General features: G+C 46.9%; 1 protein-coding gene and 1 long non-coding RNA gene across 3 annotated transcripts in view; one reads left to right on the top strand and one right to left on the bottom strand.

The window, feature by feature from the left end:
* Positions 1 to 8,901: 8,901 nt before the first annotated feature.
* Positions 8,902 to 10,662, top strand: LOC308401109. The gene is made up of 3 exons (XR_013972461.1): positions 8,902 to 8,934; positions 9,009 to 9,067; positions 9,818 to 10,662. It is a non-coding gene; the product is annotated as an uncharacterized lncRNA (long non-coding RNA).
* Positions 10,663 to 11,083: 421 nt separating this feature from the next.
* LOC308400751 (ubiquitin-associated and SH3 domain-containing protein B-like) overlaps positions 11,084 to 23,838 on the bottom strand; it is a 48,017-nt gene continuing 35,262 nt past the window's right edge. Inside the window, exons 4-14 of one of the 2 annotated variants that reach the window (XM_080888679.1) lie at positions 20,942 to 21,140; positions 20,382 to 20,551; positions 20,063 to 20,271; positions 19,400 to 19,544; positions 19,193 to 19,316; positions 18,982 to 19,101; positions 18,790 to 18,882; positions 18,550 to 18,694; positions 16,407 to 16,513; positions 16,199 to 16,308; positions 11,084 to 14,929 (exon numbers count right to left, since the gene is read on the bottom strand). In XM_080888679.1, the coding sequence (XP_080744805.1) occupies positions 14,792 to 14,929; positions 16,199 to 16,308; positions 16,407 to 16,513; positions 18,550 to 18,694; positions 18,790 to 18,882; positions 18,982 to 19,101; positions 19,193 to 19,316; positions 19,400 to 19,544; positions 20,063 to 20,271; positions 20,382 to 20,551; positions 20,942 to 21,140 (1,560 nt within the window). In that variant the 3' untranslated portion in view covers positions 11,084 to 14,791. Of the gene's footprint in view, positions 14,930 to 16,198; positions 16,309 to 16,406; positions 16,514 to 18,549; positions 18,695 to 18,789; positions 18,883 to 18,981; positions 19,102 to 19,192; positions 19,320 to 19,399; positions 19,545 to 20,062; positions 20,272 to 20,381; positions 20,552 to 20,941; positions 21,141 to 23,838 lie in introns of both variants that reach the window. The other variant, XM_080888678.1, reaches the window with a different exon arrangement.

Below are 23,838 nucleotides of genomic sequence, written 5' to 3' on the forward strand. Positions count from 1 at the left end.
GTATATAACCCCGGTTCTCTGAGTAGCATGAGTGAGTGTCTCACTATGGGAACGCCTCCTGCGTGACCTCATCAGAAGCTCAAATACCATTACGCCAGCCCTTACAGGCTGGCTAGGTGACGCCCATGTCAGGAGGGGCCAGTGCCTCCCTATATAATAGGCTGACATAGCGTCAGATGTCATTCAAAACAAGCCCACCTCTTCCTCGCTTCCATAGCAAGGAGGGCGGTCTGGTGAGACACTCACTCATGCTACTCAGAGAACCGGGGTTATATACATAACCTTAAGTTCTCTTTCATAGCATTCGTTTCGTGTCTCACTATGGGAGAAATACTGACTCCTGGATTGCCAGACATGCCTGTTAAGAAGACAACTGTCCCCAACAGCACTTCACAGGGGAGAGGCCCCCACCCGGGAAGAACCTGCACTGAGGACCGAATGTGCTAGGTTAGGTGCTGTCACATCTAACCTGTAAAACCTAGCAAATGTATGAGGTGAGGTCCAGCATGCAGCTGCACACACCTCCTGAATAGAAACTCCCCTAAAGAGAGCCCATGAGGTCACCAGACCTCTAGTGGAATGCGCACGTAAGCCAGCAGGGGGCTGAAGGCCCAAGGCAATTGCCCCTACTATCCAATGGGAGAGGCGCTGTTTAGACACAGGCTTTCCCATATGTGGTTTAGCCCAGGACACGAACAGCTGGTCACTTTGTCTGACACTCTGGGTTCGGTCCATGTAAATGCGCAGAGCACGGACTGGACACAAGGTATGCAGCCGCCGTTGCTCCTCTGAGAAGAAAGGCGGTGGGCAAAAGGCCGGCAGTTCTATAGGGGAACATGTGCCGACAACCTTCGGGACAAAGGCAGGGTTGAGCCGCATACAGACCCACGTATTATCCGAGGAGAACTGAATGCATGACTGATGCACTGAGAGAGCGTGTATCTCTCCCACACGTTTAGCAGAAGCTAAAGCAATTAAAAGAGCCGTCTTCAAGGACAGAAATTTCAACTCAACCTGTTCCAGGGGTTCGAATGGGCAACAGGAGAGCGCAGCCAATACTGTGGGAAGGTCCCATGATGGAGCCAATGGCCTAGACGTAGGCAATTTACGCCGTGCACCCTTCATGAAACGGCATATTAAGGGATGCTGGCCAACAGTCTTTCCCTCAAAACCAATATGGCAGGCTGAAATTGCTGCCAAATACACCTTGATGGTGGAGAAGGCTTTACCCTTATCAATCAGGGCCTGAAGAAATGACAGAATCACAGCCACCGAGCACTGAAAAGAGATGGCCTGTGATTCTAAGCACCAGCTTTCAAACACATGCCACTTATGCTCATATAGCGTCCGAGTAGACGATGCTCTAGAACACTGAATAGTGTCGATAACACTATGAGGGAGCCCCACCGTGTTCAGGTTAAACCACTCACGGGCCAAGCCCACAGAGCCAGCCTCTCTGGGTGGGGGTGGAATATTTCCCCCTGTGCCTGAGACAGGAGGTCTCTGCGTAGTGGTAACAGCCAAGGTGGGCTGCACAGCTGCTGAAAAATCTCCGCCAGCCAGTGTTTCCCTGGCCAGTGCGGGGCTATCAGGATCATATAGTGACTTCTCTCCCTCACTCTGGCCAGAGTTGGAGAAATGAGGGCCACTGGGGGAAAAGCATAGAGGAGGGTTCTCGGCCACTCGTGAGCTAGAGCATCCACCCCGAGTGGAGCTCTCTGATCGTTCAGCGAGTAAAACAGGGGACACTGAGCATCCTCCCTGGATGCATAAACGTCCACGGTCGCCTGACCGAATCGCAGCCAGATCTGCTTCACCACCTCCGGGTGAAGCTTCCAGTCCCCATACAGCGGGTTGCCCCTGGAGAGAAGATCTGCTCCAAAGTTCAAGATCCCCGGCACGTGAGTTGCTCTCAGTGACAGCTGGTGAACACTGCTCCAGACTATCAGTCTGTGTGCCAGCGTGTGTAACTTGGGGGACCCCTGTATGAGAGCATTTGTGTGACAAGTCGCTCCCTGGCGGGTTGGGGCTGCCACCAGCCAATCGTCGATGTACGTGGCCACCCGAATGCCCTTTTTCCTGAGCGGGGCCACTGCTGCCTCGGTGCATTTCACAAACACCCTTGGGCTCAGTGAGAGACCAAAAGGCAGGACTACAAACTCGTATGCCATCCCCTGGAAAGCAAATCTCAGATACTTTCGGTGTGGGGGATATATGGGGATGTGGAAATAAGCATCCCTCAGGTCGATTGATGTGAACCAGTCGCCCGCTCGTACAAACCGTAGCAGCGAGGCGTGCGTCAACATCCTGAACTTGTATGTCCTCAAATGCCGGTTCAGGGCACGGAGATCCAGAATGGCTCTCATCCCCCTCCCCCCTTTCTTTGGCACAAGGAAATACCTTGAATAAAATCTGCTGTGCATTTCCTCGGGAGGGACAATTCTTATAGCTCCTTTGTCTCTCAAGGTGGAAATTTCCTCCAGGAGAAAACTGGCAGACTCGCTCGGAGCACGAGAGTAAACAATTTCTTTGAATTGTGGTGGAGCGACACTGAATTGCAGCCTGTAGCCCTTTTTCAATGTCCTCAGCACCCATGCTGACTGAGTGCAGGTGGCCCAGCTCTTCATGTGGAGAGACAGAGCGCTCACTGGCCACTTCACCGAATATGGCGTTTTGGCGCCCCCTTGTGGTCGCAGCGCGAAACATACGCCATTTCGGCGTCCCGTCACCTCTCTCACAGGCGAGCGAGGTGACGGGCTCATCTGCATCATCACAGCCGTGGAAACGCGAGTCTCCACGGGCTGCGTTATGGCAGACGGTGCTCCGTTTTTCAGCATGTTTGATTTTCTCATGTGTTTTGCAACACTCGACAGCGCCCTCGGCAAACTGCCTGGATGCGCGTGTCGGGGCTCTTTTAATACAGAATGCATGAGAGAAGTGCTCGTGAAACAACACTGCGAACTTTGGCTCTCTTTCCCTCTGGCGGGTCCGGTGACAGGAACGCCGGCCCGAGTCAAGCACTCTGTGTGGAACATGTCCCGTTGAACTTGCTCTGGAATGGAGCTGGGAGGCGGGAGGGTGGCCCATGAAGGGGGGAAACTGGGTTCGCTCCCGCCTAGAGGAGAGGCTGTCAGGCCGGCCGCTTCTTCCTCCTCACGATCGCGGCAGCGGGGGGAGGAGGAGGGGCCGCTTGAGGTCTGGCCTGGGGAGACTGCTTCCGAGTCCATGGATTCTTAGGGGCCCCGGCAGCCTGGGGGGCTGCTTGCGTCTTAGGCACTTTGGGAATCCTGAAAGCGGGGACCGGGCGAGACGCTGCCTGCGCGAATGACTGGCGCGGCGCTGCTGGGGTGGCGTGCTGGGCCCTCCTCGGCAGGCAGAGTTTCAGAGCCTCATCATCTCTCTTTTTCTCCTCACATCTCTTCTGCATGGATGTAACAGCCGCACCGAAGAGACCGTGAGGGACGACAGGGGGGTCGAGGAGTTCCTCTTTTTCCTTAGTCGTCAGGTTGGTGAGCCCGAGCCAGCGTGAATGACATCTGACGCTATGTCAGCCTATTATATAGGGAGGCACTGGCCCCTCCTGACATGGGCGTCACCTAGCCAGCCTGTAAGGGCTGGCGTAATGGTATTTGAGCTTCTGATGAGGTCACGCAGGAGGCGTTCCCATAGTGAGACACGAAACGAATGCTATGAAAGAGAACTGAGGGATTCTGCATGCTTGTGGGCTAGCGGCGTGTCAATGCCAAGATAGGCCTGAAACATAGCCATCATGCTCTGTGACTCTACTGGGGACAATAATTACCAAAAGAACATTTATTCGATAGGACTGTTTGAACAGGAAAGCCATTACCGAGGCTCCAAAGCGAGTGTGGCTGGTTTTCCATAGACTTCTCTTCTTTTACATCCAGAGGACTCGCCCTCTGGTGGCCATTTAGGAGAATGCAGCTGTAAACGTGCTCAGCAAACATTTGCATTCATATTTTTGGTCAAAGCAATAAGGACACAGTTCCCCTCTAATTAGACTGACAAAGTCAGTCTGTGATTGGATGAATGTGTCTGTTGGTAGTTACATGAATTCAGCGATTAACTGTTTAATATGCACAGAAACACAGTTATTGACACAGTTATTCACAAACCCACCCCAGTCTCAGCGTGACTGCAGACAGCGCTGACTGTGAGCACACAAGCCCCGCCCAGTCTCTGCTAGTATATTCTGTTGGTGAGGGGCAGCCAATCAGAGGAGGTTAGCTTAAAGACGGCAGAGCTCTTTGTAGACAGCCGGGCGAACTGAGAGACTGCAGGCCTAGAATAACACAAATGAGGATTATTTCGACCTGTGACTCATGCTAAGCTCTCGTACTCTGGCAGAATTCAAGACAGACTTTTAATTCATTTGAAAGTCTGATGCTTAGCCTCGTCCACCCCAGCTGTGAAACTCAGAAACCAGTCTTACTTGTTATCATCTATCGTCCACCTGGGCCTTACACAGAGTTTCTGTCTGATTTCTCAGACTTTATATCTAATTTAGTTCTGAGCTCAGATAAAATAATTATTGTGGGTGATTTTAACATCCATGTAGATGCTAAAAATGACAGCCTCAACATGGCATTTAATCTGTTATTAGACTCAATTGGTTTCTCTCAAAATGTAAAAGAACCCACCCACCACTTTAATCACACTCTAGACCTTGTTTTAACATATGGCAGAGAAACTGAACATTTAACAGTGTTTCCTGAAAACCCTCTCCTGTCTGATCATTTCCTGATAACATTTACATTTACAATAATTGATTACACAGCGGTGGAGAGTAGACTTTATCACAGTAGATGTCTTTCTGAAAGTGCTGTAACTAAGTTTAAGAATATAATCCACCCACTGTTATCATCTTCAATGCCCTGTACCAACATAGAGCAGAGCAGCTATCTGAACGCTACCCCAACAGAGGTCGATTGTCTTGTTAATAATTTCACCTCCTCACTACGTACGACTCTGGATACTGTAGCTCCAGTGAAAACTAAGGTCTCTAATCAGAAGTACCTGACTCTGTGGAATAATTCTCAAACACGTACCCTAAAGCAGATGACTCGTAATCTGGAGAGGAAATGGCGTGTCACAAATTTAGAGGATCATCATTTAGCCTGGAGAAATAGTTTGCTGCTTTATAAGAAAGCCCTCCACAAAGCCAGAACATCTTACTATTCATCACTGATTGAAGAAAATAAGAACAACCCCAGGTTTCTCTTCAGCTCTGTAGCCAGGCTGACAAAAATATCTTTTCATACTTTTGGGTCAATAAAACCCATCCATCCATCCATCCATCTTCATCCGCTTTATCCGGGACCGGGTCGCGGGGGCAGCAGCCTAAGCAAAGCAAAGAGGCCCAGACCTCCCTCTCCCTCAATAAAACCCCTTTTTCGAATTAAACACCTGTGTCCTTTATACCTTACTGCTTGGTCCCTGACACTGCTCCTCACATACAAGGTCTTAAATAATCAGGCCCCATCTTATCTTAATGACCTTGTAGTACCATATCACCCTATTAGAGCACTTCGCTCTCACACTGCAGGCCTACTTGTTGTTCCTAGAGTATTTAGTATTTGGTGCAATAGACCTCAATACTTGAAATGTGCAATTCACTTGTATTTTTATTTTTATTCCTATTTATTCTATCCCCTTCGTATATTTTATTTATATATGTGTGTGTGTGTGTATATATATATATATATATATATACATATATATACATATATAAAACACCCAGCACGCCCCTGCGGGCGGTTTATCCTTCAAGCTCGGGTCCTCTACCAGAGGCCTGGGAGCTTGAGGGTCCTGCGCAGTATCTTAGCTGTTCCCAGGACTGCGCTCTTCTGGACAGAGATCTCCGATGTTGTTCCCGGGATCTGCTGGAGCCACTCGCCTAGCTTGGGAGTCACCGCACCTAGTGCTCCGATTACCACGGGGACCACCGTTACCTTCACCCTCCACATCCTCTCGAGCTCTTCTCTGAGCCCTTGGTATTTCTCCAGCTTCTCGTGTTCCTTCTTCCTGATATTGCTGTCATTCGGAACCGCTACATCGATCACTACGGCCGTCTTCTTCTGTTTGTCTACCACCACTATGTCCGGTTGGTTAGCCACCACCATTTTGTCCGTCTGTATCTGGAAGTCCCACAGGATCTTAGCTCGGTCATTCTCCACCACCCTTGGGGGCATCTCCCATTTTGACCTCGGGACTTCCAGGTTATACTCGGCACAGATGTTCCTGTACACTATGCCGGCCACTTGGTTATGGCGTTCCATGTATGCCTTGCCTGCTAGCATCTTGCACCCTGCTGTTATGTGCTGGATTGCCTCTGGGGCATCTTTACACAGCCTGCACCTGGGGTCTTGCCTGGTGTGATAGACCCCAGCCTCTATGGATCTTGTACTCAGAGCTTGTTCTTGTGCTGCCATGATTAGTGCCTCTGTGCTGTCTTTCAGTCCAGCTTTGTCCAGCCACTGGTAGGATTTCTGGATATCAGCCACCTCCTCTATCTGCCGGTGGTACATACCGTGCAGGGGCCTGTCCTTCCATGATGGTTCCTCGTCTCCCTCCTCTTTCTTGGGTTTCTGCTGCCTGAGGTATTCACTGAGCACTCGGTCAGTTGGGGCCATCTTCCCAATGTATTCTTGGATGTTCGTTGTCTCATCCTGGACTGTGGTGCTGACACTCACCAGTCCCCGGCCCCCTTCCTTCCACTTAGCGTACAGCCTCAGGGTGCTGGACTTGGGGTGAAACCCTCCATGCATGGTAAGGAGCTTTCTTGTCTTTATGTTACATATGTATATATGTATATATATGTATATATATATATATATATATATATATTAGGGGTGCAACGATACTCGTATCGATATTGAACCGTTCGATACAGTGCTTTCGGTTCGGTACGCATATGTATCGAACAATACAAAATTTGTAATTTATTTTATCAACTTTCCTTCTGACGATGCTGTCTGTGTTGAGCGCTCAGTGAATCTGCGTTCGACTACTCCGCCTAGGCTGCACTGTCGAGCGCAGATCCACTGAGCGCTCAACACAGACAGCATAGTCAGAAGGAAGAGCGCAGGGCAAGCTAGCGAGACAGAAGTTAAGCTCTCCTTGCAACATGGACCTCCCCCACCCTCATTCAGATCTGGCGTTTGGAATTATTTTGGTTTTCATGTGACGTATGACCCTGAAGGTAAGCGAGTCATGGACTAAAGTAAAACAGTATGTTGGATGTGCCATGCAATGCTCAATTACATGGGTGGGAACTAGTGTGTTAGCGCAGTTAGCTCGTTAACGTGTTGGCCGTCTAGCCCCATGCACGGAGCGATCGGCGGTAGCTCGTTAACGGAGATTTGCCGTGTTGTGGCGTTAACGTCATTTCAGATTAACCTGAAAGCACTAGTGGGAACACAACGAATATGACTGCACATTTACGCCGACATCATCCTAGTGCAAAGACAAGTGGAAGCAGAAAAAAAACAAGCAAGCATGCTACTAACTTTAGCCAAGTCATTTAGACAGCTGTTAGCACATGATTCTCCTTATATGTTTAATATGCTGCTGAGAATATAGCCCAGAAGAAGCGGATAGTATAGCTTTTATTTTGGAAAGAGACATTTCTCTGTAATAAACTCTCTTTTCCAAAGATGAGTGATTCCTCAATCAGACACAGGGCTTGCACTATCGCTAGCCCGACGTCCCGGAGCTAGAGATTTTTCCAGTCGGGCTACCAAAATCTATCTCTTCCCTGCCCGTCGGCATATTGTAGGAAGGAAAAATATATGTCAATGCTTTTGCATTCTTTCAGAAATGTAACTGGGTAATTATGTCATTGGCATCGGTGAGCCACTGTCAATATGTGACATATTGAAATCGCGTTTGAATTTGCGCTTGTTTTTTTGCTTTCACTTTGCAATCGTGCGAACTGTGTATAGAGAGCGACAGCACTGATCTGTGAGTGATGATAATTTGTGCACCAATTCCTCTGACATCGTCTTATTAATCGTTAGCTTACTATGCAAACATGACAAGTGAAATCTCCCGCAGCTTAAACATGTGAGAGGTTGATCGCGCAGAGAATCGCTGAGCTTATGTGAGTGAGCGTGTAAAAGCAGCAGGATTTATATTTGACTACGATGACCTGGATGACTGAGAACCTTCACAGACAGATATATATTTTAGTTCTGCTGAGCCAAATAAGACAGGTCAGGGTGAAGAAGTGACAGCCAAAGAAAAGCTTACCACAAAACGGAAAAGTTATGACAAATCAGACTATAAGGCAAAAAGAAAGTGCAGCTTTATGGTTCCATGGACAAAAGAATTTCTGTGGCTGCAATATGACGAGCTAAATAACCAGGGCTGCACATAAGTGGTCCGCAGGTGCGCATTCGCTGTCAAAATAAAAAACACGCACAAGGGTTAGGGTTAAATTTAAAAACTGTACTTTTGAGTTAAAATATATATTTATAATTTTAATAAATGACAAATTAAAAAGGCATGAACATTTTTTTTTGTATCGAAAAAATATCGAACCGTGACACCAAAGTATCGAACCGAACCGAACCGTGAATTTTGTGTATCGTTGCACCCCTAATATATATATATATATATATATAACATTCTGTAACTTCTGTCGGTGCTGTGCTTTTGGAAACCTAATTTCCCAGAGGAACCCACCCGAGGGATTAATAAAGTTCTATCTTATCTTATCTTAAAAGTAGAATGGGAGTGTAACCCAGAGTAATTTCCTGCACTTATTTCCTGCCATTGAACGCATCACAAATGCATGACTCCAACCACATGACTTTGCTCAGCCAATCGGATGGCATGTAGGTCATAGTAAGCCTGTCCCGACTTCCTCCCGTCAGATGCGTGGAGGCAAGCCAGGTGACAGAGCTGTTGCAGGTGTGTATTGGCAAACATTTGCTTTTCCCGTTTTAATGCATTTTTTTTAACACCAACTAACTTATGCAACTTAGGTGCTGATTACTGTGAGCCAGAGCCATAGTGTTGTTGTGCACTGAACAGAACGGAATTGGTGAGTTTGAACTTTTAATTGACTGTTTGTATTGCTACCAGCTGACCCTAATCGGCTGCTGCCGGTCCAAACAATTTGATTTTGATTTGACTGATAGTTGTTGAATAACAAATGTTGTGGAGCTACATAGTATGTATGTATGTGTGTAAATAATCATTCTGTACATTCGATAATCTTTAATCCTACAACTGTTTACAACTTGCATAGTTCACATTTCTGTATAGCTGTATATCTCAGATTTCTGTAAAGTTATTTATTTCATATTCTGTATAGTTTTTCATATTTATATCCTGTTCATAGCCTGTACATAGCTTGTACTCACTACAGCCTGTACATACTTATAGTTATAGAATATTCACAACATACTTCATACCGTGTACATTATAACATACCATAATAGACCCATTTCTGTAATATACTCACACATCTATATTATTGCTAATATATATTGTAATATATCTATATCACTAAAGCACTTCTGGATGGATGCAAACTGCATTTCGTTGCCCTGTACCTGTGCATGTGCAATGACAATAAAGTTGTATTCTATTCTATTCTATGTAGCAGTTGAAATGTTTTCAGTTAAATTCTTATTGGTTAGGAATATTATATTTAACCAATATATTGTTTGTTTATTTATTTATAAATTGTGTACACAGGAACAAGAATAACTTAATGTATTTAGCTTAATTGGCTGACATTTTTGTATTATTCTTGTGATTTCTTATTGGCCTTGTTTATTTAATGCAGGCCAGGTGAACCTTGTTGGGGTATGAAAGAGGATGGCGAGCCAATGAACGGCTAGGAGCAGGACACATTCTGCAATTGACGCTTCCACCGGTTGGGTAGGAAGCTATCAAAGACAACGCTCTGTCCCATTTTCCAAATACACTGATTTCCGCAATCATACACACCATTCCCTTCATTTATGGACAATAGCGCTTGGACATCTCTCATGGACATTCAGATTAAACTCATGGACTTCAGTGTGGATCAGTGGATTTGATATTAACATGTGGTGTTTATGGGGGAACTGTTTTTTTGAGAACCTGTGTTGCTTGGTATAAGCCAGACAAATCTGTTTAGTTGTCTTTGTGCACCCTCACTGTGTTTTTGATTAATTGGATAGCTGCAGCAGGAGTGATTATTTAAGTTTTTCTTTTCTTGTTATTCTTTTTTGGGGTTTGGTTAAATACATGGTACCTGCAAAACCATTTTTTGTGTTGTGTGTATTTATTAATTACTGCCCATCAGCTCCAGTGGCGTCCCTAAATCTTCTGATTAATAATAACCATAAAATTACACTCAATCCCTAGCCTGTATTAATTCATTAGCGCTACATCAGTGTTACAGGAGGCAGAGCCTTCAGTTTTCAGGCCCCTCTTCTGTGGAACCAGCTTCCAGTTTGTCTTCCTTCTCTCACCCCAACCAATCACAGCAGATGGCCCCGCCCCTCCCTGAGCCTGGTTCTGCTGGAGGTTTCTTCCTGTTAAAAGGGAGTTTTTCCTTCCCACTGTTGCCAAAGTGCTGCTCATAGGGGGTCATATGATTGTTGGGTTTTTCTCTGTATGTATTATTGTAGGGTCGACCTCACAATATAAAGCGCCTTGCGGCGACTGTTGTTGGTGCTATATAAATTGACTTTAATTGAATCTAAGAAAGGAAAAAAACGCCGGCCTTAGTGAGCATGAGGCCATAAAGATTTTGATGAAGGTATTTTAGGGAAAAGTCCCAGAGTGACCAACACTTTAACTGTGAGGCGAATGTACAGGACGGTCTGCATGTACAGTATTTTCTTGTTTTTCTATAATTACAGTACTGTGCAAATTCATGAGCTGGACATCATTTTTTCTCTCGCAGCCTCTATTGATCACATAAGTATTACAGGAAAAAACAAAAGTGGTACCAATGTGTCAATATATACGAGCCTAAACGGATTTAAGAGCCAGCAGTCTTCAGTCAGATTTGCTGGTTATGAACAATCAATCTTCACAAAACGATTAGGTATTGATTTTTATTTGACTCATTCTCCTTTACAGTAACTGCATCAAATCAATCAAGTCAAACAGACAATAACTTGCACACATGTAGTAAAACTTCAGTTATGGAGAAAAATTAGGTTTCTCTTTCAGCTTCCATCAGAACAAAACACAAAGGATCATCGTTCAGTTGTAGGCTGACGCTCACACACGAATCACTATGAAAATATTACAGCCGTTAAAAAGCACAGCTGCTCTTTATACCTCAGCACGAGACAGAGACACACACACAGACGCACACACACACACACACACACAGACATGCACAGACACGCACACACACACATGCGCACACACACAGACACGCACGCACAGACATGCACGCACACACACACAGACATGCACACAGACGCGCGCACACACAGACATGCACAGACGCACGCACGCACAGACACACGCACGCACGCACGCACAGACACACGCACACACGCACGCACAGACACACGCACACACGCACGCACGCACAGACACACGCACACACGCACGCACGCACAGACACACGCACACACGCACGCACGCACAGACATACACGCACGCACAGACATACACGCACGCACAGACATACACACACGCACAGACATACACACACACACGCACGCACAGACATGCACGCACGCACAGACATGCACACGCACACACAGACATACACACGCACACACAGACATACACGCACACACGCACACACAGACATACACGCACACGCACACGCACGCACAGACATACACACGCACACGCACACACACGCACAGACATGCACACGCACACACACGCACAGACATACACACGCACAGACATACACGCACGCACAGACATACACACGCACACGCACAGACATGCACACGCACACGCACAGACATGCACACGCACACGCACAGACATGCACACGCACACACACGCACAGACATGCACACGCACACACACGCACAGACATGCACACGCACACACACGCACAGACATACGCACGCACAGACATACACACGCACGCACGCACGCACGCACAGACACACACACATACACACGCACACACGCACGCACAGACATACACACATACACACACACGCACGCACAGACATACACACATACACACACACGCACGCACGCACGCACAGACATACACACACGCACACACAGACATACACACACGCACACACAGACATACACACATACACACACACGCACACACGCACGCACAGACATACACGCACGCACGCACAGACATACACACATACACACACACGCACACACGCACGCACACACATACACACACGCACACACAGACATACACACATACACACGCACACACGCACGCACGCACAGACATACACACACGCACACACAGACACACACGCACACACAGACACACAGACATACACACACGCACGCACAGACATACACACAGACGCACGCACAGACATACACACAGACACGCACGCACACAGAGTTTAAATTACAGGCCAACATTTCTTTAAATTAATTGCTGTACACATCTGGTGATATAATCAGACAATAAATAAAGAGTAAAGGAACACCATGGCTTCTTCCTCGTCACTTTTCACACAGATTAAGACTTTATGTTGCTCCTGAATGTCTGACGTTTATTAAACAGGAAGAAACTTTCACATTCGTGTGGGAGCAGTGACTCTTCCCTCACACATTTGCATCTGTGACCACTGTGCAGTGACTGAACTCAGCAATGCTACAAGTGCTTAGCGGGTCTGATGTGAAGTTTTCACGAGCATCGCGTCGTGTCGCCGCTGCTATGTTCCTCCTGACTGATGCTTCTCACTGAGAGGTTTCATTGCAGACTGGTCATACGGTTTTTACAACGCAGATGTGTTCCTGCAGCTTCTTTCTTTACTCTGAGAGCAAAATTCATTGTTAGCTCTTCATAATTTACAGTTTGACAAATGCTAGTCAATCAGGGATTATCCCGGTTTAAAAATCTGAAAGTGATACAGTTTACAAAACAGAAACAGTTTAGAACAAGTCAAGCATGTAACAGGTTATTAAATCACCAAATGCTGTTATTAGTCTTGAATTCTCTTTATCCACCGTACTGGTTTCAGCTGCTTTTACCTGTGATGTGAGTGGAGCTCTGTTGTCTGTAGCAGACATGGCAGCCGTGCAGCTGGAGTGCAGGGAACGGCTACACTTGCCAGCTGTGCCAAACTGCTTCTTTAAAGGAGCAGTTCTCCTAAACGTTGGTTGAGTCTTGGCTGAACTCTCCGCACACACGTTTCTACACAGAGACCCTTTAAAATGATCAGCGCTGAGAAGCCTTTTTTCAAACTGTCGAGCTATTCCTGTGGCGTTGGTGATGAACACCATGATGCTGTATGTGAACGCAGCCTTAGCTCTCGTGTTAGCAATGGAAGCTGCTCTGCACTTGGAACAACGCAGACTACTTTGCTAGTATGCACGAAGACGCCAGCATTACATTGCAGTGGGAACTCATTTTGCATTGGCAGCATGAGCCAGGATTCCCCAAACGCAGCGGGATGAAAGAGCAGATGTGTGAATACGTCGTTTCTGCTACAGCTGCTGATGGCAGTTGGTACATCAGTTTAATCTTAGACAGGGGCAACATCACAGTCAATCAGTGGAACAGTTTTCAGACCACACACACACTGTGTGTGTCTTAAATGTAGTCAACACCTGAGATACAGAGCATAAGTTCTTGCATGCTGTTTTTATTATTTTTGCTTGTAACAATAAAGGCTTATAAATAAATACAAATAAAAGTGGAAGACGTTTCTGATCGCTGAGAACGTCTGAACAACAAACTGCTGCTGGACCAGAATTAAGAAGCTACTTTGTGATTGTCGGTATTGCAGGTCGTGATGTTGCTGCAGAGACACCGCTGTCCTCAGTGTGCTACATATGGAGACGACAGTGGGGGGATGCATTGTACGGGGGCATCGGGAGGGTGTGACGAAGACTACGAGGTGTGGCGTAAACGTTCTACCTCAGCTGGTGACGTGGCAGCGGCAGGACACGGGACGCCAACTCCATGAAAGCTCCAATAACACTACGCTGTTGTTCTGATCGGGAGCTCCGTGGTTACAAACCCACAGTCTCATGAAACTTTGAGAAACTCCACTGCAGAACAAAAAGTGTTCACATGTGTTTACATAAAGCCATGTTTTTAATGATGTCGTTTATTGTAAAGTTAGAGTAAAACAGTATCTGATGCCTTTCTTTGCCCCATTCAAGGGGAAATCTTTGGACTTACTGTAAATGGAGGTGGTCAGTCTACTGTAACTAATCTTTTGTCCTGTCCAAATGTAATACTACAAAAACATCGGCGTGTTTAAAACTGATTGTAATTTCACGCTTTGAGCAAAAACATTTACACCTATAGCCAGAATGCTACTGCGTGCTAACGTCACAACTCAATAGATCAAATTCTAAGTTCTCACTAAAATCAATCAAACGTCATTTTTAATAGAGAACCGCCGTCTTATGATCCTGATGCGTTTCCTGAGACTGGGTGGGTGATATTTGAGCGTGCTTAATGTTGAGCGAACACACGCTGCCAAACGTTGTCACCTGGGGTAGAGAGCCGAGGCGCTCTCTGCTGACGGGCGGAAAGTTCCAGTATTTGGAGGAAGGGTGGGGGTGGGGCGGCGGTGCCACTGCAGTCCGAGTGTGTACATCATCAGGTTAAGAGGGTCTGCTTGGGCCGTCATTCTTGCAGGAGCGTCTCCCTCCAGTCAAAGCTGTGGTTTGGCCCATGTGTGAGGGGGAGGATGGGAGGGTCCGCTAACTGCCACACCCCCGTGTCCCCCTGCTCCTCGCAGGAGCAAAAGCCCAGGTAAGGGATCTGAGGAGCAAGCAGAGCAAAGGAAACGTGACTCGGAGAGTAGATTAAAGATGACGGCGGTCCGACACAAAAACTTTGTAACATTTTCATTATTGTTTCCTGGATTTTCCCGTGTTTCCAAATGTAGCGCTCCTCATTTAACCTCCAACAGGAAGGAAGCCACGACTTCATAGATATTATGTTACAAGACTTTGTTTTATGTGTACTCACACTAACAGAGCACGTGACGTGAATGTGGGAAATACAAGGATAATAATCTTTGTATCATTTCTTTGTATTTAACAAAAACACACATTACTGTTTCATTAATTATTTATAAAGAATATTTTTTGATTCTTTTAAGTTTCCACTTTAGTGCAAACTGATTTATTTATTTCCTATTTTTTGACATCATCAGCTGTTTTATACTTCACAGTGTCATCCAGCAGAGCGCAGCACAGTCAGTGTGAGTATGAGAAGCAGTTAATGACCCTCAGTGAACATCAACAGGAACATGAACTGCAGCGTGGACAGATCCTGTACTGTGATGGCACAAAGCTACGGCAGCGTTTAGTTTACCGTTGCTAAAAACACATAAAACTGCTCTTTTGTTCCGTTTAATTGAAAAGAGAAACCAAAGTAAAACCAGAGGGAAACACACGCACTTCACTTTTTGACTTTGCGTTATCTGTTGTCATTTGGGCATTTCCAATCTTCCGCAGCCATGTTTGGTTTGACTGTTTCACATTAACACCCTGGATAAACACTAAAGCCTCAGTGACGTGAGACACATCAACTCATTTCCCCCCAATGAGCCACCCAGAGAACAAACGTTATCTAAAGAGGAAGTTTAGTCTGGTAGGAACCCAAAGACATGATGGTAGAAACTGTGCACATGAGAGCTTCCAGTCGCTTCCCTGCTTTTCAAGTCGGGTCAGAGAGCTGAGCATGAGCGAGCTGGGCACTAAAAATAATTTAGAGTAAATGCACATGTTCCTTATTTAAACTGAAACCATGTTAGACAGTAGGGCTCGTGTTGGTTCATCACATGATTTCAGAAATGTCCCGTTCACAGTTTGTTATTGTCTGATCCTCCAAAACCCGTCAAAGAAATACAGCTTTGACTGTGTTTCCCTCTATACAGTGAACGCACTCCTGTTTTTGCACAAATGGGCTGGAGGAGAGGAGGCTGGGAAGCCAGACGGAAGCAGTGACGGATGGGCAGAAAGGTGGAATGTAACAAAGACAATAAAACAGATGCACCACATGAAAAGAGGTGTGTGAGCGGACCTTTCGGACGACTTGGATGAAGTCCTTGGCGCTCTGTGGGCTGCGGCCCTGCAGCTGGCGCGTGCAGGCCTCTAAGGAAGAAGCGTGGGCTACAATCAGCACGTTGTTTCCTACGGAGAGTGGAAACCCAGGCGGGATGCACAAAGACATGAACATGCTGATCTTTAAACGTTCCACATCTGCAGCAGCTCTGCTGTGTGTCTCTTACCACTGTTTTTGCAGTCTGACAGGATGTCTTTGGTTACTTGATAGCTCCGACTCATGTAGTTCTCGTAGGACTCGGACACAGTGAGCTTGCTGACTGGGATCAGAGGTCTGCATTGAGATAAATAATTAGTGAAACATGTTAGGCAGTGGTAAGTGTCTTCTTTGTGCCTTTGAGTGGGCGTGGACTGCAGTTTGGGAGATGGCGTAAGACTCGCTCTGGACCCTTCAGTCCATCAGAACTACAGAGGAGATCTCTGCAGGCCAGGCGGACATACACAGGGTTCCTGCTGGCGTGTTACAAACCCTGCTGCTCCTGCTTCAACCCCCCAAAAGTTGGGACTCAGTGTAAAATCCGTAAAAGCAGAATGCAACGATTAGCAAACCTCTTAATCCTGTACACTATTTTAATCACAACAGAAGTCAAATGCTTACACTAAGACATTTTCTATTTTATGGAAAATATTAGCTCATTTTATCCCAAAAGACGGCCTTGTAGGTTTACAGTTGTGCCATACTCCTTCCATTTCTGGATGATGGCTTGAACAGAGCTCCGTGGATGTTCAAGGCTTGGGAAATCTTTGTGTAGCCTAAGCCTGCTTTAAATTTCTCAATAACTTTATCCCTGACCTGTCTGCTCTGTTCTTTGGACTTCATGGTGTTGTTGCTCCCAATGTTCTCTCAGACAACCTCTGAGGCCGTCACAGAGCAGCTGTATCTGTACTGACATTAGATTACACACAGGTGCATGTTGCAGGTTCATGTTTGTGGCTGTAATGTGACAAAATGTGGGAAAGTTCAAGGGGCCCAATACTTTTGCAAGCCGCTGTATATCATCTACAGAAAGATTCAGAGAATCTGGAGCAGCGGCTGTGCACAAGGCTGAATATCACGAATGCAAACAGTCACGACTCTGTGCACGGGTTCAAGAACACTTCCAGAACACAGCCCGCTGTGCCACGCGGGCAGGTTAAAGCTGTGCACACATCATCTCTGGACCCAAGCTCATTCAACATGGACCGACGGAAGAAGGAAAACTGCTCTGTGATCAGACAGATCAAACATTTGTAATGTCCTGTGGACTAAAGAGCAGCGGCTGGCTTGTTATCACGTAGTTCAAAAGTCTCCACCTCTGATGGGATGAAGGAGATGGTGGAACGACACAGCAACATGTGCTGCCATCCCGACCGTGTCCTTTCCAGGGAAGAACGGTCCATATTTCTGTGAAACCACACAGAGTTACGACAGTGCGGCTTCACAGTACAAGTGTTGAACTGGCCTGCAGACCACCAGCGGAAACATTGAGAACATGGTAAATGGACTGATTCTTATACAGCGCTTTTCTACTCTCCCGGAGTACTCAAAGCGCTCTATACAACACGCCACATTCACCCAGTCACACCCATTCTCACAAGCACTACCTCTGTACTGAGTGCTTTCTAACTACACTCATACACAGATGGATGCATCGGAAAGCAACTTGGGGTTAGTATCTTGCCCAAGGATACTTGGCATGCAGACTGGAGGAGCCTGGGATCGAACCTCCAACCTTCCGATCAGTAGGTAACCTGCTCTACCTCCTGAGCTACAGCCACCCACATCATGAAACAAAGAAGACGACACGACCGAGGAGAGTCGAGCAGCTACGATCCTCTGTGAGACCACAGCGGGACAACCTCGGCCACAGGTCCAGCAGCTGCTCTCCTCACGTCCAAACATTTATGGACTGTTGTTAGAAGAGTTGCTGCCATTAAATAAAATATGAGCTAATATTATTCTTCAAATGGTCCTTTCTCTTTTTTAACATCTGATATATTTTCTGCGCTCTACTGTGAGTGAAATACAGTTCATGGTAAATGGACTGATTCTGATACAGAGCTTCTCTCTCGCCTCATACAACACAACTTGGCGTTAGTATATTTGTAGATTAGAGGGATGCAGACTGGCAGGGATCGAACCACCAACCTTCCCATCATCACATGACCAGCATTCATACCATTGCTTTCTGTGTGGATTTATATTTACAGTTGTATAGATACGTCTTAGTTTCTCTCCGTATTAGAGGTGTGAAGTATGCAACTCTAACACAGCACAGTTAGCATCCAAAGTCCCCACACAAGCAAAAGCCGCTGCTCGGCAGTCATCACCTGTAAGTTGTGTCAACGCTGAAGTGTGCAACAGCCAGGTCGGTGGGAGGTATCCACGCAGGCATCGAGCTCCCAGACACCCACTTGGTCCATTCGAAAAGCCCCGGCTCCACTCGCACCTTCAGCTTGCTGTCCTGCTGTAAACCTGTTTGCACAAACCAAATGTCGTAGATAAAAAAGAAACGCACTATCTCGATGTGTCGGCGCGACCGCTGGTGCACAGGCCGGACCCGTTTTTACCTTTCAGGATGTTCTGTGCAGTCTGAACACATCGCAGAGCGGGAGAGCAGTACACAAAGTCTATGGCTGTGTTGCTCTCTAACAGGGCTTCACCTGGAGAAGAAAGCAAAGCACACGTGCAAAAACAAAAATGTCAGCCTGCTCATCAGCAGCAGGTGTTTTACACCATTCACATCTGCACCAGTCACGTACCCACAAGCCGGGCCTGGGTGGATCCAAACACAGTAATGGGAGCATCCATGTCATAGTCTCTCTGTCCTCCCCACAGAGGCAGACTGGGAGGCATGTTCAGGTTGGAACGTACGTATCTACCTGCAGAGGCGGGGAGAAAAGTACCGCTGCATGTCCAAACCTCACCGTGAGACGCACAAAGACAGTAATGAAGGTGTGTGGACGTGCTCACCTTTACTATCTGAGCAGAGGGAGAGCCAGTGTTTGCCAAAGACCACATCCATCCTCTCACCGTGGCGGCACACGAAAAGAGTCCGCTTGGGTTGCCGAGAGTGACCCCCGCTGATCCGCAGGACCTGCTGAACATCCGAGTAACAGGGCGCTTGAACATTTGGACAGATGACAGCAACATTTAGTGCGCAGTTCACAGGTTGAGTACCTGCATTGGATGACAGATGAGACTAAGGGACGGCGTGTCCCCGGGACTTGTGCTATCGGGACGGCGGCTGTCCAACAGTCCATCGAACAGGCCTCTGTCTTTACTGCCCTTGTCACTGGCCTCACAGCTGAAGAACGAGTGGGAGCTGTGGTTGGTGGAAAAACACTGTCACTGTAAATCTGGTGCTACGCGAATAAAATGGAATTGAACTGAGCTGAGAGACGTGTGTGATGTGAACCTTTAAATATACTGATTGTTTCTTTGGATCCTGAGAAGTAAGGTTAACGTTGCCATATGGAAACACAGCGAGGCGGGGCGTGGTCTGCGATGCCGCTGCAGGTGAGATGGATGCACCTGGGCGGCATCTGCAATCATGCTTAAAATCTGTGCTCTGTCTGAGTCAGTGCTGTTGTAGTCGATGTGGATGTCAAGCTGTGAGCTGTAAAGCTGCAGCCGAGTTTGTGAACAGCAACCGCGTGCGGCCAATAAAGTGTGTAAGACGCTGAAAAGCACGAACATGTGGACGGGTCCGCCGTGGTTTTGTTACGCACAGATTCTTTGGTTTGGGCTAGCTGCAGACGCACTGTGCAAAGCCTACAGTCATCAGTGAAGGTGCACGCTCATAAATATTCAGCAGCAACGTTCCTCGTGTGCTACACTTACGCATGAAACACCCAGGTGTCAGATTCATCCGCCAGGCTCACATAGTTCTCAGGCAGCAGGCCGGACAGCCCGGTGGCGAGCGAGGTCCCGTACACCCAGCCCTCGCTGGTACTGTTCTGATCCACGGGAGACATAAAGACGAAATCCCCGGGAACCAGCTCCAGCTCATCGTCGTTCTGTGGCACGTAGGGGTACATCACCCTCAGGGTCTGCATCGGCCAATCACAGACAAGCAGAACATACAGACATCACTACTCAATAGCTGTCCTCAGTGTGTGCAGTTCTGGAGCATGCGGGGTTTAGTCTGAATATCAGCTACCTCGTGGTTAGCAAAACGAATGTCCCGGGAGAACAGAACAGCCAGCCAATCACATCCCAGCTTCACTTCAATGCCCTTAGCGAGTTTCTCTAGTGAGGGGAGGTGATCACTGGGGAAGTTGTAGGCTAGAGTTACATGGAGCTGCTTCTTGTGAGGCTCCACGTGGACTTCTGACAGAGACAGAGGGACAGGAGACACGTCACACAGGGACTGCTTTCAGAACAAAGGCGCGCTTTGCTTTCAATCTGAAGAAACCTGTGTCTGTTTTTTTCTTTAATGCTAAACAACCAAAATATAACAGAGCATCCGCTCTGATAAGATGTGGGCGCGCCCGCTGTACTCGGAGTGACAGAATGAGCGAGGCCTTCAATAAGCTGTTAAGAACGCCGTTCACAACAAGCACAAAGGCAGTCAGCATGCATTACTCTGTGACAACAGTGAAGTGATGCTGACAGACGGTGACACACTGTGAAAGATGGAACAGACTGACAGGAAGACACACGTCTTTAATATCAGAAAGCATTGTGGGTGCAGATATCCCTCACGCTCGTACTTCTTACCTGCCTTCCTGACAGCCTCTGCAGCAAAGTCAGCTGCAAACAGCTTGAGGATATCGGCCACCTGCTCCTCCACGAAAAGACCGATGAAGTTAGAAGATGTGTAGAGCTCCAAAGGCAGCGGGCTGGGAAACCGACCCCGCCACTGCTGTACGCTGGCCTGGAGGGCTTCGCACAGAGCTTCTACTTTGTGGTCTGCACACTGTGTAAGCAAGAAGAGATGGTCAGAGTGAGGGCTGGGTGCCATACTGATGCACATCTGTGGAGTCTCTGGAATATAACAATGATGCTGCTCATTAAGAAATATCTGCTGTGAAGAAGATGTAAACATGCAGAACGACAACATACAGTTTTAGAGTGCTACACATTTGTGTAGTTCGCTTTTTTGTAAAGTTCACAAAACTCTCACGTGTGTGGATGTTACGCTATTTCCTCTTGTTTTGAAAGCTTCTTTTGTGGCTTCATGTGGTTTATTACTTTCCTTTTTTAACTTCCTCCTTTGATGTTTTCCCACCATTGTATTTGCCTTGACTCAGTTCACTTGTCTTATTGTCCCTCCTCCCTATTTCAGATATTCGTATTTACCAGAAATGTCTTCAATCTTAAAGATTTTGTACAAAGATCTCTCTTCTGGCTCTTGGAGGAGGCGGACGCATCTTTCACCCTCTCCTTCCCTTATCTTCCCTGCTGCTGCTTCTATGTCCTTGTCTTGTCTGACTCTAACCCTGAGAGAGTCTCTTTCTCACTCTTGTTCTCTAAAACTAAAGAAGAACTATGGATTTGATCAACTGGTCCCTTAATGCTATTGACACTCTATTCTCGACGAGAAGCCTGGGTTCGGGAGAGCCAGAGTGTCCCAGAAGGACGTTCCCTGCTGGACACACGATGGACGGGTGGCAGAAGTGGGGGGTCGTGTGCCTGGCGAGACTGTCTATCGAGGACATTGAAGACATCTACTTATTCGGACCCATGATAACAGGGCTCTTGCTGTTTGGAGCTGGCTTGGCCCTGGCTTACCGGAAAGTGAAGAAAGAAGTGACTGCTGTTCAAAACCCCACAAGGCTCGCCGCTCTGATGGAAACTGTGGGAAGAGCGGTGAGTGCTCAGACTGTCCTTACTGAACGAAATATGGGAAAGATCTTGGAGGACTCACGGCTCTTCAAAGAGAGATACACCTGGAGACCAGTGATGGACATTAGAACGAGTGTAAAATGGGTGCAGTTCGACCTAAAACCTGTTACCTACATCTATAATGCGGCTATACCCCCACCCCGACGGCGCCAGCTGCTTGAAGGTTGATGCCGAGGAGAACAACAACATTCTTCCGGGAGATACGAGAACGAGAACGAACTGACTCAAGGCCACCTGCGTAGGCTGCAGACTGTTGATCTTAGCCTAACAGGCTAAAGGACACTTTCTCAGGCTGAACTCAGGACACACACCCCGACACGCACACATGCACACTGATACTGATATGCACTCACCACACTCCCTTCCAACGCCTCCTCCCATGCTTACTTCCCCCATGGAGACAGCGGCTCAGCTGGAGGCGCGAGGACTCGCAGCGTCCGTGACGACTGTGTACATCATATCTGTGCTTCTTTACGTGCTATGGAGTTTTTGTGTTTTCTCCTCATGACGACTCACTGGTTGGAAGTCATCATGGGCAGAACCCTTTTTTTCTCCTGACTTTGCCCCTATATGTTACATATCTCACTGTCTATCCCTTTTTTTGCTGCCTCGCCTGACCTGTCTCCCCAATGGAAGTTTGTATATTGTATTGTCGACAGACCCAGTCGACCATACAGGCAACTGCAACTGACAAATAAAGCTTATCCTTCAATTAGTTCTTAAATTTTTTTACGATTCAGTTCTTACTCATCTCTAAGGCTACGTTCACACTGCAGGTCTTTATGCTCAATTCTGATGTTTTGATCAAATCGATTTTTTTGTCTGGTTGTTCACACTACAAATAAAATGTGACAGCAAACGCGCTCTGGTGTGAACGGTTTACAGCCCTCAAAGCGGCCTGCATGCGCAAAAGAAGACGTCACACACAACGCGCTCTGTTTACGGAAGTAAAAATGGCGGCTACATATCGGCTCAAAATGTGGTCATAAATATTTTGTACTTGTAAAAAAGATTTGTGTGTGTAAAAAAGATTTGTGTGTGGACTTAGCCCAAAAAAACCCTGCAAGTTACAACTACGAATTTTGACCCTATTTTTCTTCCTTTAAGCTGATTGGTCAATGTCATGTCAATCACAAATGTAACAATCCAATCAGAGAACAGATGGGTTTGGCTGTCGGAGGGGCGCTTTTTTTGAACTGCAGGTCTTTGAAGGGAATAAATGGCCTTTTACATGCCAACCCAGCGTTTTCCTTCATCACCACGAAGGAAAACAGTCTGTGGTCGTCCGAGTTTGGTGATTTTTGTGTCACAGGTCTACGTGTTTTATACAGGGACTTCCACAGCCTTTTCAACAGCGCTGCGGATGCAGGGGGGGGGCAGTGTTTTGGAAATGACAGTCTTCATCACAAAGCTTTCTTTGTTATGAATTAGCATACATGTTTTTATTGAACATTTGAAGAACCAGCAAAAAAACCCACAAACTCTTGTAGTTCACATAAAGTCAGAGATGAAAACGACAAGGAGCAGGTGCATCTAGTACAGGTACTGATGCAAAAACCCACAGAGCCCAGCAGCCAGCGCAACAAATTCTGGATCCTTGGCTTTTAGTTAGCAGTTAGCATTAGCAGCACATCCTGCGTCCGATGTGAAAGGACCTTTATGCTGCGCGCTGTGACTCACAGCAATGGTCCCGGGTCAGCCCTGACTTTGTGTTAGACTAATCCTAAAGTAATAATGTTATTTCTAACCACTGATATACCACAACTTTA

This window comes from Rhamphochromis sp. 'chilingali', assembly GCF_963969265.1.
Source record: "Rhamphochromis sp. 'chilingali' genome assembly, chromosome: 8".
NCBI lineage: Eukaryota > Metazoa > Chordata > Actinopteri > Cichliformes > Cichlidae > Rhamphochromis > Rhamphochromis sp. 'chilingali'.